The 12,535-nt window shown below is 40.9% G+C and overlaps 1 protein-coding gene across 1 annotated transcript in view; it reads left to right on the top strand.

Moving 5' to 3' along the window:
• The window catches only part of LOC126399964 (formin-2-like), a 52,230-nt gene that overhangs the window by 21,084 nt on the left and 18,611 nt on the right, over positions 1-12,535 (top strand). The window contains exons 6-10 of the mRNA XM_050060334.1: positions 859-911; positions 5,291-6,255; positions 9,307-9,451; positions 10,337-10,424; positions 11,159-11,220. Of these exons, the coding sequence (XP_049916291.1) occupies positions 859-911; positions 5,291-6,255; positions 9,307-9,451; positions 10,337-10,424; positions 11,159-11,220 (1,313 nt within the window). The remainder of the gene's footprint in view (positions 1-858; positions 912-5,290; positions 6,256-9,306; positions 9,452-10,336; positions 10,425-11,158; positions 11,221-12,535) is intronic.

Genomic DNA, 12,535 nt, shown 5'->3' with positions numbered 1-12,535 from the left:
ACCTTACAGCTGATCATGTTATTTAGGCAGTGCAGGCATTCATTATATTATCCACATCAGAGTCACACGTTTATCTGTGGTGTGACGTGTGCGATCAAATGTGTTTTTGTAGCATGCCCTCAATTAAATAGACACTTCATTTAGGTTATTAAATGTAAATACTCTCAACTAGTGTAACATAAAGAGTGACAAAGTCCATGTCGGGCGGGCAGGCGTTGAGATGGCTGGGTCCATCAAACTCCAAACTTTGAGTCCAGCCCGCTGTTCATTTCCTGTGTGAATTTTAAGCCAAACCATGATGTTGTTTTCTAACCCTAATCATGTGCTTTTGTTGCCTAAACCTAACCATGGAGCTTTGTTGCCTATACCTAGGGAAATACACCTAAAAACAGAGTGTTTGACCTACTTTGTAAGGTTATTTTTAGGCTGTGTGCATGTGACTAGTAGAAACTTTACATTGAAAAGACACAATGCATGTAACAAGCGTATTGACGCGCCATTCCTTGACATCTGAAAGTGACTTAAAACTTTCCACCAGAGAGGGCAGCAATGCTTTTTAATGTGGTGTTAAGACCATCTGCATCTAATTTGCTCAATCGGACATTCAAAGCCACAAGATCTGATAACAGTAAAAAAGTGATGCTGCTGTTTAATGTACTACTGACTTTTAGCTACGTATGTCACTGGGAGACACTGGTACTGAGTCAAGTGGCCATGTAGTCAATCACTACATGTCAACCTATGTATGTATGTGTGTAACTTTATACTTTCATATGTTCACTTTTGCCTAGAGAAGAGCTTCTGCTAAGTGTCTCTGTTGCACTGTATTGTGCTGACCTGCTATTTCTGTTTGTTCAGAACACCATGCAGCCAACTTGGGTTTGATGCAACAAGAGAAGGAGAGCCAACAGGTCAGTCACTTGATTTTTTTCTAATTTATTGAAAGCTGGGGCTTAAATTTTCCAGCAAAATGTACGATAGTTAACAGTGTTGTGCAAATGCTTCAACAAACCTTGAGATTTCCCACAGTTTGCTGTGCTACAACAGGATCCCAGCAGAAAACATTTTGATATAGTTTCTCTCTGAGATCTGTACAGAATTTTCCTTTTTTAAACCACAATATTTGATTGAATTTTCGAGAACAAAATATAATTAAAAAAACTCATGGCAGCAAAAGTAAAGAAAAAGCCAACCGGCTGACAGTCAGGTGCCACTTATTTCAGCCAATTTTCTATTTGGCATTACACTGTGTAACCTATAGCATAGGCTGCAATAATACAATGCATTTTGATTGCCCTCTCCAGCCTTTATTTCTACATATTTCTGTATCATGATGTTGTTGAATATGATTTCTGGCCTACACTATTCAAGTATTGTTTTAGTGGGCTGCAGTAACTGTTCTACATACACATAAGTTTTTTAGTCCTACAACCTACAACGTCATGTCCGTATTGCAATGAATTGTGGGCAATTAAATCAGTGAAGTCTGCATTGCCCCTTGTGGACTGGTTGAATTGTGGATTTGGATTAAGCACTCCCAGACTTCCCAGTAACGCGCCCACAAAGTCCAATTCAGCCTTCGATTCCACTGTAAACACGCCCAATCATTCAATTGCAGGGTGTTATCATGAGATTGCACTTCTTTCAGAAGAACACATAAACCAGTGAAGTACACTGACACTCAGATTTTCAGAGGTCGAATGTAAAGTACATTTACTCAAGTACTGTATATACAATTTTGATACTTTACTTAATAGTATTTACATGTAATGGTACTTCATACGTCTACTCCACTACATCTTAGAGGCAAATATGAGCCTATGCTTTTGACTATACTACATTTATTTTAAAGCCTTAGTTACTGGTTACTTAGTGTAGTTTTTTCTATTTTTTTATTTTTTTCATCAACAATCTAAATTTGCTGAGAGGATACATTATCACAAGTTGAGCCACCCAGCAGTATAAAAAGTAATTAAAATGAGTACTTGGGAAAACATTATGCAGAGATCTAAGAGTGTGGATACATTACGTGAGTCAGGGAGTACACAACTAATGCAAGGCAGTAAAGGAAAGAGTGAGCATTAGGCATTTACAGGGGCACTGGAAGGATGCCAGTCTACAGTGCAATGCCCCCTGCGGACCAGGTCTGCTGTTCAGTTTGGGAGGTAGTTTAGACAAGGTGCCCACAGCTTACAAAAACCCCTCGAAGTTCCCCTTCAACACTGTGCTCAAGCACTCCATCAAGAAACCTTTATAAATTTCTTCATGCTACTGGTTAACAGTAGGGGGTCTGGGATTAATCCATTGAATTAAAATGTAGCTTGTTGCTAAAAGAGTTTGTGCACACTTGTCGAAGAGAGCCCTTCAGCAGAGACAAACCAAGATTCATTTGTATTCCCTTATCAAAAATAGAATTAAGTTCCTGTGAGACTTTTTTCCCCAGAATCAAATATGAGAGGGCTGCGCCAAATGCAGTGAATGTCCATACTAGGGTTGCAACAGTATGAGATTTTCATGGTACGATAACCATCTCAGAAAATATCACTGTATCATGGTATTACATAATTATTATTACTATTAGTTATGACCATTTTTTAAATGGAGGTATGTGTTAACAATCCCTTTTGAAAATAACTAAAATAGAGGTGAGATTCTCCTTCCAGTTGCATTTTTGTAATACCGTAGATAAGCAAATAAACATGGTATGATAATCATCAGTTGTCATACCACGGTATATATTAAAACTGGTATACCTCTGAAATCCTAGTTTATACAGTAGTTTCTGTTGCACTGAAGTAAGAAAGGTCTTAATGGACTGTATAGGGAGTGTAATGGATTTGCATTAAAAATCATGAACACATTGCAGTGTCGAACGTAAGGCTCAGATAAAGGTGGCTTAAGAGCCCAGCACTTTCAGTTTCAATAAGCAATACTTTACTGAAAAATACATGGGGGTACTTTGACATAAGTTTGGCCAGTCCAGTCTGACAAGATAAATGCCACTGATCGCACGATCCCATTGAATGTTTTTTTCAATTTATATTTAATTATTGTTATGGAAGTAAAGATTGCTCCTTGAGCAAGAAACTGAATCCCAAATTGCTCCCAATGGACAAACCAGCACCTTGCATTGCAGCTCTGCCACTCTGTATATGAGTGTGTGAATGAGTAAATGAGAGGCATAATTGTAAGGCACTTTATCCGCTAATGGTGCAAAAGTGCAATATTAATTACATTCACCATAAAGAGTGAATCAACTTTAGATTTGGGGAGGTGATAGAACACAGCTGCACTGGCCTCTATGGGTTGTCTTTTGCACCTCTGACTGCACCTAACATCATAGCTGGGTGTGGTCAGCTGTGGTCTGTTTTACTAGTGACCACACCCAGATATGATGTAGCTTGGTAGTACTACAGTACAGTACAGTAAAGTACAGTACAGTACAGTGCCGCAGCACAGGATAAAACTTACCAACCACAAGCCAGCAGAGTAACCCAACAAGAGTCTACAGCCATGCTATTCTCTCTCTGAGGCTGTATTTAGAGCTAATTGCTAATGACAAATTCTTTTTTTTTTTTTTTTTTTTAAAGATTTTTTTGGGGGCATTTTTAAGCCTTTAATTAATAGGACAGATGAGTGTGAAGGGGGGGGGGAGGAGGGGAGTGACATGCAGCAAAGGGCCACAGGCTGGAGTTGAACCTGGGCTGCTGCGGCAACAGCCTTGTACATAGGGCGCCTGCTCTACCACTAAGCCACCAACGCCCCGCTAATGATAAATTCTAACATGTTGATGTTAAGAAAGTAAAATCTTTACCATGTTAATTAGTGGTTCCACTAATGCTATTTTTGCCACAAATTCAATAAAGACAAAGACATATATCTACAGACATGTAGACCAGTGCTGTATACTCATCATAAGAAAATTGTGATCAAAACACTGTTCATTAATATAGAAATATTAACTGTATGGACAGTCGGTGCAAAAACTTGTTTTATGATATACCCTATCAAATCATAACATACAATATTTTGTTGGGTTATTTTCAAACTAGAACTTTTTTTCAACATATTCTGGCTTTATTCTCATAAAACCATGATTTTGTGTACATAATATAATTCCTATTTTTTTGTATCATTTGTTTTGTCAAACAGATGACAGCTTGACAGCTCCTTGACAGCTGATTGACAGCTCTCAGAAGTTGCAATGGCAACTGACAGCGCATTCAAGTGACTGATGACCAGTCAAATAGAAATAATGCAAATATTAATTGTTTACATGAACAAAATAAGATAAGATAATGCTTTATTCGTCCCTCAGTAGATGGAATTTGCAACATTACAGCAGCAGAAGCAAGCATCTGTAGAAAAAAACACAAAGCAATATAGAAGTAGGTATCACTAAAAAGATACACACAGATCAGTATGAAAAGTAAACTGTACAAAACAATGAGCAGTATAATAAGCATGCATAATAAAACCCAAAGCAATATAATAAGTAAGCAGCAAAAAGAAGCAAAATATGACAAAGAGACAGGCTGAATGGCTGATTTCACATTAGTGACTGATGGAAGTATAGATTTTGCACTGTTTAGCATATACTGATATTGCACCCGAGTGATGATTGTATGCAGTAAAAGATAAAGGCAAGATATAATCAAATAAATATTCATAAAGCTTACTCGCAACAAAAGGACATAACTATAAAATGGGGTGGCAGTAGCTCAGTCCATAGGGAGTTGGGTTGGTACTGGAGGGTCACCAGCTCCAGTCTCCATACAGACCAAGTAAGGAGTGTGGACTGGTAGCTGGAGTGACGTCAGTTGGCCTCCTGGGCATTGCCAAGGTGCCCCTGAGCAAGGCACTGAACCCCCAACTGCTCTGGGTGCCTGTCCATGGGTAGCCCCCTCACTCTCCATTTAATGCATATATAGGTCCTGTTTGTGCATGTGTGTGTATTTCAGGCCTGTGTGTAGATGACAACAGAGTAAAAAAAAAAATGAACTGAGTTGAATTTGAAAGTATAGTATAGTCCAAATAACAATGGCAGTGAAATGCACATGTAATTTCGTGAATATAATGTATTAGAAAATACTATGTATGCAGTTATAACTTCAAAGTAAACTCTCTTCACTGCAAAGTAACATAAGAAGAGCTCTCTGTATCAGTGACAGTAAACTTTAGATCATAGTTTTTTTACTGAGGGAGTGATTCTTCATTTGCCAATAAACAGATTGAACTAAGAAGAGAGCTCAGAATTTTGTCTTACCATTTGCTTCTCTCGTATCTGCAGGAGGAGTGTGTCCTTCCTTCAGCTAAACTGAAGGAGAAACACGTCAACGTCATCCAACAGCTGGAACAAACCATAGAGGATCTCAGGACTAAGATAGCTGAGCTGGAGCGACAGCCCCCTCTGCTGGACAGAGACTGTATGAAGCCCACCACCTCCACCACAGACAAGGAGTGTGGAGGAGAGGAGGGCCTGCTGAGGGTGGTGTGTGACGCTCACCTGCAGACTGAAGCAGCTCTGGCTCCAGGCTGCCTGGAGGCCAAGTCGGTGCAGACTTCGCCCATGGACGACAGCTTTAAGTTTAAAGTGCCTTGTAGTGAGCCGGGTGGAGTCAACGGCTTCCTGCAGCCTCCACCCAGGCAGGACGGCTTCCAGTGTTCATGTCAGCTGCAGCCTCCTCCTCCACCTCCGCCTCCACTTCCAGGAGGAGCAGTACCTCCTCAGTGTCTACCAGGACAGATTGTGGCACCACCTCCTCCTCCACCATTACCAGGAGGCTCAGTGCCAGCTCCTCCACCTCCACCTCCACCTCCATTACCCCCTGGTTTGGCAGTTCCTCCACCTCCACCCCCACCTCCTCCTCCTCCACTTCCTGGTGGCCTTGCTCCACCCCCACCACCTCCTCCTCCTCCACTTCCTGGTGGCCTTGCTCCACCCCCACCACCTCCTCCTCCTCCTCCTCTCCCTGGTGGCATTGCTCCACCTCCTCCTCCATTACCAGGAATGGGAGGTCCACCTCCTCCGCCACCACCTCCAGGCTGTGGGCCTCCTCCACCACCTCCTCCACCAGGAGCCATCTCGGTACCCCCTGGTCTTCCAGGGGCTCTGGGCTCCCTGCCTCCTCCTTTGCCGTTGGGGCTGTACGCTCTGGGTCTGACCCAGGAGAAGCCACCCAGGAAGGCTGTGGTGGAGCCTCCCAGACCAATGAAGCCCCTCTATTGGACCAGGATCCAGCTCAGCAACAAAAAGTAAAGATGGTGTAGTAAAAACAGCTTCCACATGATCATGATTTGATCAGTTTGTATCAATTTACTTACAATTTGAGCCCAAACACGATATATTCTACATAGAGGGGGAGATTGTGAAAACATGTGACGCAGAGAGAAATTACAGTTCTAGCACAAGGGGCACTATTCAAACAATGTATGGTGCATGGTCTAAAGTGCATGGTGCAAGTGCATTTAGGGTGTGTCCAATTCCACTTCTGCTGGTTAAATGGCACATATTATGGGCGTAAAGTAAGGTGCAAGTGACAAAGGGGTTGATTAAATCTCTAAATCATAGGTGTGTTTTGGGTGTAACATGGATTCAACCAATCAGAATGTAATCTCCCTTTCCCTTTAAAAGCCAGGTGTGCCTGCACCTGGCACACTGCTATTTACAGGTGGATTTGGCAAATTAGTGCAGCAAGTGGTTTTCTGTTGAGAGTAATGCATTAAGAGCAGTGATATCACTGCAGCAAATATTGTGGGAAATTTAAGCAGCAAAACTAAAAGCTCTAGTTAAGCACTTGACAGAGGAAACAAAACTACACTTTTAGCTTCTGAATTAATCAATGAAGCTATGCTGCTCCTTGTGTGTAAATGTGCACAGTGTCTCTCTTAAAGCAGCTGTGCGGAACTTTACGTTTTCGTTACGGTTTCGTTCGATTATAGTGCCCCATTTGGTCGAAGCGGTATGTCACCCACAGCCTGGTGTCGTAAAATCTCGACTGCAACCGGCAATTACCGCATGCATTTGTTTTGGAGAGCGAGAGGAAAATCATAAATGTTCTGGTGTAGCTCTGAATTTCTTATAAACTGAGGACAACTGCGTGCTGTATATCTGTGTTCATGGTCACAGTCACAGATAATTTTGTGGCGTTTGTTGAAACGTTACTAGACAAAAGCGGTTCACATCAGCTATTAGTTACATTTAGCTTGCTTATAACTTCCATGTCGTCACATATTGAAGTGAAACAACATCTAACAAGTTGCGGTATATTCTCTAAATAAAAACAAAAATTACATACCTGTCAATTAGGAAAAGGGCCAACTCGGGATCAGTTTTAAAACCTTTCAGATCTCTCAGCTCTCTCCACTTGGTGAATGCCCGACCGAGATTTACACGCGTTTGGGCTCGAGCCCTATCACTGTCCCGTTTAGCCTTCTTCTGTTCTTCTGTTCTTTTTCTTTTAGATGGTGCTCATTCTTTATCCGCCATGACATCGAAAGTACAACCAAGTCCCTATAGATACATCTGGTAAAACTGTTATGTGTTCAGCAATGCCTGTTGCGTTCCACTTACTCGAAGAACACTCTCTGTAAACACAGCTCCTTCTTCTTCTGTGGTTTAATGGCTGCGGGCTGCTGTGGGCGTGCAGACTTACTTCCGCCTCTGGGTGCTGTATTCTGGTTTGCTGACTTCCGCTGTGTCCGACCCGACCGAGGCTACGCTAAATAGCCATATAGAGAAAGGCTTTTTTGTCGCTGTTGGGTTCAAATAAATATGCGGATCTTTAGGGGGGGGGGTGATACAAACTAGGGACAGTTTTATAAATGGTAAAAAGTTCCGCACAGCTGCTTTAATGTGCAGTCTGACAGCAGCTCTGCTCTGATCTCTGCTATGTTCTCATTTTAGAGAATGTCGATATCATTTTCCTCATTAGTGATGTATTATTTTACCCACCCACAACCCATGTGCACGTCCCTGTGTGTGTAACAGTCAGAGTGTACATTAACGGCGCATCTTACTGTCTGAACAACACGCTCTTTAAATAGTAGAAAGCAATCCTGCGCCATTCTGACTTTAGAGCAGATTTTTGTTGGTCAATGGCACAGTTGTTTTCTGGTGCCTCACAATAGACCTACACACCCAGGGGGGCACAGATGGGCTCAAGTACATTTCCTAGTTACACAATGTGGGCACTGGTTGTGAAAATGACAACTGGGTCAGTCTAAAACTAGTAATGACAGTTCTGCTTTGAGCTGGGTATAAGATAGGACCCAAGATCTGATACCATTTGAATGATCACTACAATCTTTATTGGTGTCTAACTAAAGACCCCTGTAGACACAATAACCTGAAGATAATATATATAGCTAATTTATAGTTTCATTCTCCTAAAAATCTCAGTAGGTCCCTGACACAGAGAAACAATGTTGTTTTTAAGAAACATTACTCAAACAGGAGGAAAAAGTGCATTTGCTGGAGACTATTTTCAGTTAGCACTTCGTCCTTTTCTGGAAGATGAAGGCTAGTTTAATGTTCTGCATCCTTAACTCAAAGAGTGCAGCAAAAAATAAAGTCTCTCCTAAGAAATCCAAGGATCTATAACAGTGTGAAATGCCTGGGCAGTGATGTAAGCAATCAGTGTTTTGAGGGAGTAAAACATTCCAAACCATGTTCAGTCATAAAGAACAGAGCAAAAGTGATTTTGCAGAGTGGACTGTGTTTTCTCATAGGGTGCAACACTAATAATACTGAACAAATTCCCGAAAGAACAAACATTTGTACAAATTAGTAAAGTAAAATAACTGATGACTGGCTATAATGAGACATCCTGATCTATGAGTGATCAGTGTGTAAGAGCAGTACAGCCTTTACCCACCACTGGCCTCTTTAAGTTGTAAAGTTTCTAATGCCTCAGACTGAAATGGTGGACAGCGTGTCCGAACATCACAGTCAGTAGAGCTATCAGGACTAAAACACATCCACTTTAAATATTAGAACAAAAGACCTCCCATGTTCTAATTTCCTTGATATACAAGCACTGATTTCTAAATGTACCAAAATAAATGTGAGGCAGAACACAGAGTTATGTAAAACTCCACATACAAAGCTAATTTTTAAGCTGTGTAACTGTGCAGTGCCCTAAAATGCTCAGAATGGATTTTAACACATGCAGTGTATTGAACAGATCACACTCACACTTAATGCAAATCTGAGCAAAACTGTGAAACCTTATTGAGGCCAGTAAGAGCAAAGGGCTAATTGCTGACATACCTACCATCTGTAAGTGTTTCTCTTGTGTTTTTCAGGGATGTTTCCAATTCATTGGTGTGGGAGACCATTGAGGAGCCTGACTTGGACTTTGAGGAGTTTGTAGAATTGTTCTCTAAAACAGCTGTGAAGGAGAAGAAGCAGCCGCTCTCTGACACCATCACCAAGTCCAAGGCCAAACAGGTCTGTGGGTTGTTCATACTGTACAAGTATTACTGTCACATTTATAAGGTCAACAACCAGTTATAGATGTTTAACATATTTGTTTTCATGTCTTTCTTAAAACTTACCTCATGTAACTTTTGGTCTCACTCCCTACTTGACTCAAGCTCTTCGCTGGCATCCCTTACTTCCAACTCTCTTCTTGTGCACAAATGGCCCAACTTTGACCAACGGCTGACCGCTGACTTGGTGTGCCAGGGCCTTTACTCTGCCTCTGACTGACTTATCCTGACATTCTTATCCTTACTCTAACCAGTCTCAACTCTTTTGCCTAAACCTGACCAACCCAGCAATCAAGGGCAAATAGTTCTAGCCAGTCAGAGGGAGAGTAGGGTGGGTCATGCCTTCACCTTTTTTAAAATCTTATTTTAGGGAAACTGACAATGCTGTGCACCCTTTATGACTCTGCCTGTGTTCTTTGCGTTTACGCTAGCAATATGTTGTTACGTTGGAGTCGAAGAGTCAGATGGCTGAATCTAGATTAAAACACTGAAGGATCTAGCGATCGGGGGTTTAAACACAACAGAAAATGAACCACTGCCATGACTCTTTGCAGGTTTTATTGATTTAGCCTTAATTTAAACATGTTTGTCCAATCATGATCAATGATCTCTTTTACAAAGGACACCTGGCCAAGAATAGCCGCAACACAGAGTTTCAATTATCATAAAAGCACATAATGTAAAATGTACATGTAAACTATTCATTAAAAAATGATAGTGTTTTTAAGAATAAATACATTTAGCAAAATATTGTAATACTCAAGTGTATCAATATTTTCTTATACACGCCTAGTACATCTGAGCTTTTGAATCTGACCTCATATCTTATGTCTGTGTTTTTCAGGTTGTTAAGCTCCTAAGCAATAAGCGTTCTCAGGCAGTAGGAATCCTCATGTCCTCCCTGCATCTGGACATGAAAGATATCCAACATGGTGAGTCAATCAATTCGATTGATATTTACATACAGCAATACAGGAGTCTTATTCCTGATGAAATATCATAATGTAGACATACAGGGGGCACTGACGAAAACATTCATCTCACTAAGTAAGTTTAGTCTCATATTTAGCTGTCACAGCCTTTTTTTTTTGACCAAAGGAGAGAATGGTTCTGCTGAAAGGATAAGAAAACTCTCAGGGGACATCTTACTATAATTACATACCTCCCTATATATCTGTTAAAATATTTAGTGGATAGATATTCATCTAGTCATGACAAAAAAATCCCCAAATCAATAAAAGTCAGGAAGTGAAAGATATCGTGTTGCCAAACTAGTTGTTGTGGTATCAGTAGCACATCTGGTGCACATGTGCTTTGATGGACTGTATGGTCATTAGAGGTCATTAATAGCTGACTCTGGGTATAGTAACATCATGTGTACAAATTGCCATAAGTCTGATGACTGTCTGTTTTGCAATATTAATCTTTGCACAAAACCCAGACGCTACCTGAGAGGATTTAGTGATCCTCCATGAGGACTCCGTTCATCATTTTCTGCCTTTTCTGATATTTTGTTTTGTATCGAATCACATTTTAGCAGCGAGTTGGCATTAGATGTCTTTTTTGTTTTCAAATAAGATTAAAATTGACCCATGACCTAAACACTGACGTACACGTTGATCCTTGACTGTCACTGAATAGACCTCTCCTTCTCTCTGTCTTTAAGCCATCCTGAACCTGGACAACACAGTGGTTGACCTGGAGACCCTGCAGGCCCTGTATGAAAATGTGAGCAACACACACTCTCCACACTCAGTTTATCTTGCTTGTCTCACTATAATATAATTTGAATTTATTAGAAGACTTTGGGGGTTTTGGGGTGTGGGACCCTAAAAAGGACATGCAGACAGTGTTGTTGATATTGACAGAAAGCTTAGTTCTCCTGCTTGCAGAGCCATGCTGGTGGTGCCTGCATGTACCAGCACGCATTATGCGCCAGTTACTGATGCCCAGTTAAAACATGTAACTAATGTAACCTGCTCATGCAAGTCTTAAAAAAACACACACACAAAGAATCTATAATCTCTCAGAGTTGTCACTGATAAAAGCATCCAACAAAAACTGCCCACGCTTAAATTCATTGCAGCAGAATGATTCTGTTGGGCAATTCAAGCAAAGGCACCACCAACTGGTGTTTGCTTTCTGCAGCTCAGGATTTTCTTGCACAGCTCACGCAGCTGAAGCTTAAGCTTCTCTCTGCTGCATTTCCTCAGCAGTATGCTGGCTCGAATAAATACAGCTGAATATCTGAATCAACCAAATGCTGTACAAGCAAAGGAAACAACAAAGTTCTGGAGCACAGCCCCTGCCTAACATTACCGATCCAAACTGACAAGGCTTGTAGTTCTTTTTTGCCTCCAGTTACATCAATCCAAGTCACTGGAGGAAGAATGAACAACAGATTTTGCAGGTGCAAACGTTGCTGTCTTGGTCAATAGTGTAAAAATGTATTGCTTCAATCAGCTTTAATCAGGTTTACAGGTTTCAGAGGTAGTTTGTAGTAGCACATTCCTTCAGTGGTAAGTGACTGCTTCTATTGTCCGCTCTGTATCACTTTTTGTCATTTTAACCAACATAAGGTTAATTCAGTTTTAACCAGAATAATAGAAGCATTAATACTGCTTTTCAGAGAGTCCTATGTACAGTTATGGTCAGTGTGTCCTCATACAGTGGTTTGTGTAATATCCTATGAATTAGCACCCCATGAATGACGTTACGTCTGTAATGTAAAGTTATGTAATTAAAGGGATCCAGATCCAGTTGGTCAAAATCGGGTAAAAATTCAGCCATGACTACTCAAAACAGAGTAACTCCTCGCATTTGGTAAGGTCACTCCAGCGGTTACTTCCTGCAACAACTCAAATCTCGTGGGACGTGAGTGTTTTGACTTGCCACAACAAACATGCCTGAATTTTTATCTGATTTTGACCAACTGGATCTGGATGAGCCATTTGAATTTGATCAATCAATCAATCAATTTTATTTATAAAGCCCAATATCACAAATCACAATTTGCCTCACAGGGCTTTACAGCATACGACAT

Source organism: Epinephelus moara, chromosome 13 (genome assembly GCF_006386435.1).
Source record: "Epinephelus moara isolate mb chromosome 13, YSFRI_EMoa_1.0, whole genome shotgun sequence".
Taxonomy (NCBI): Eukaryota; Metazoa; Chordata; class Actinopteri; order Perciformes; family Serranidae; genus Epinephelus; species Epinephelus moara.
This window is presented reverse-complemented; position numbering and strand designations above follow the sequence as displayed.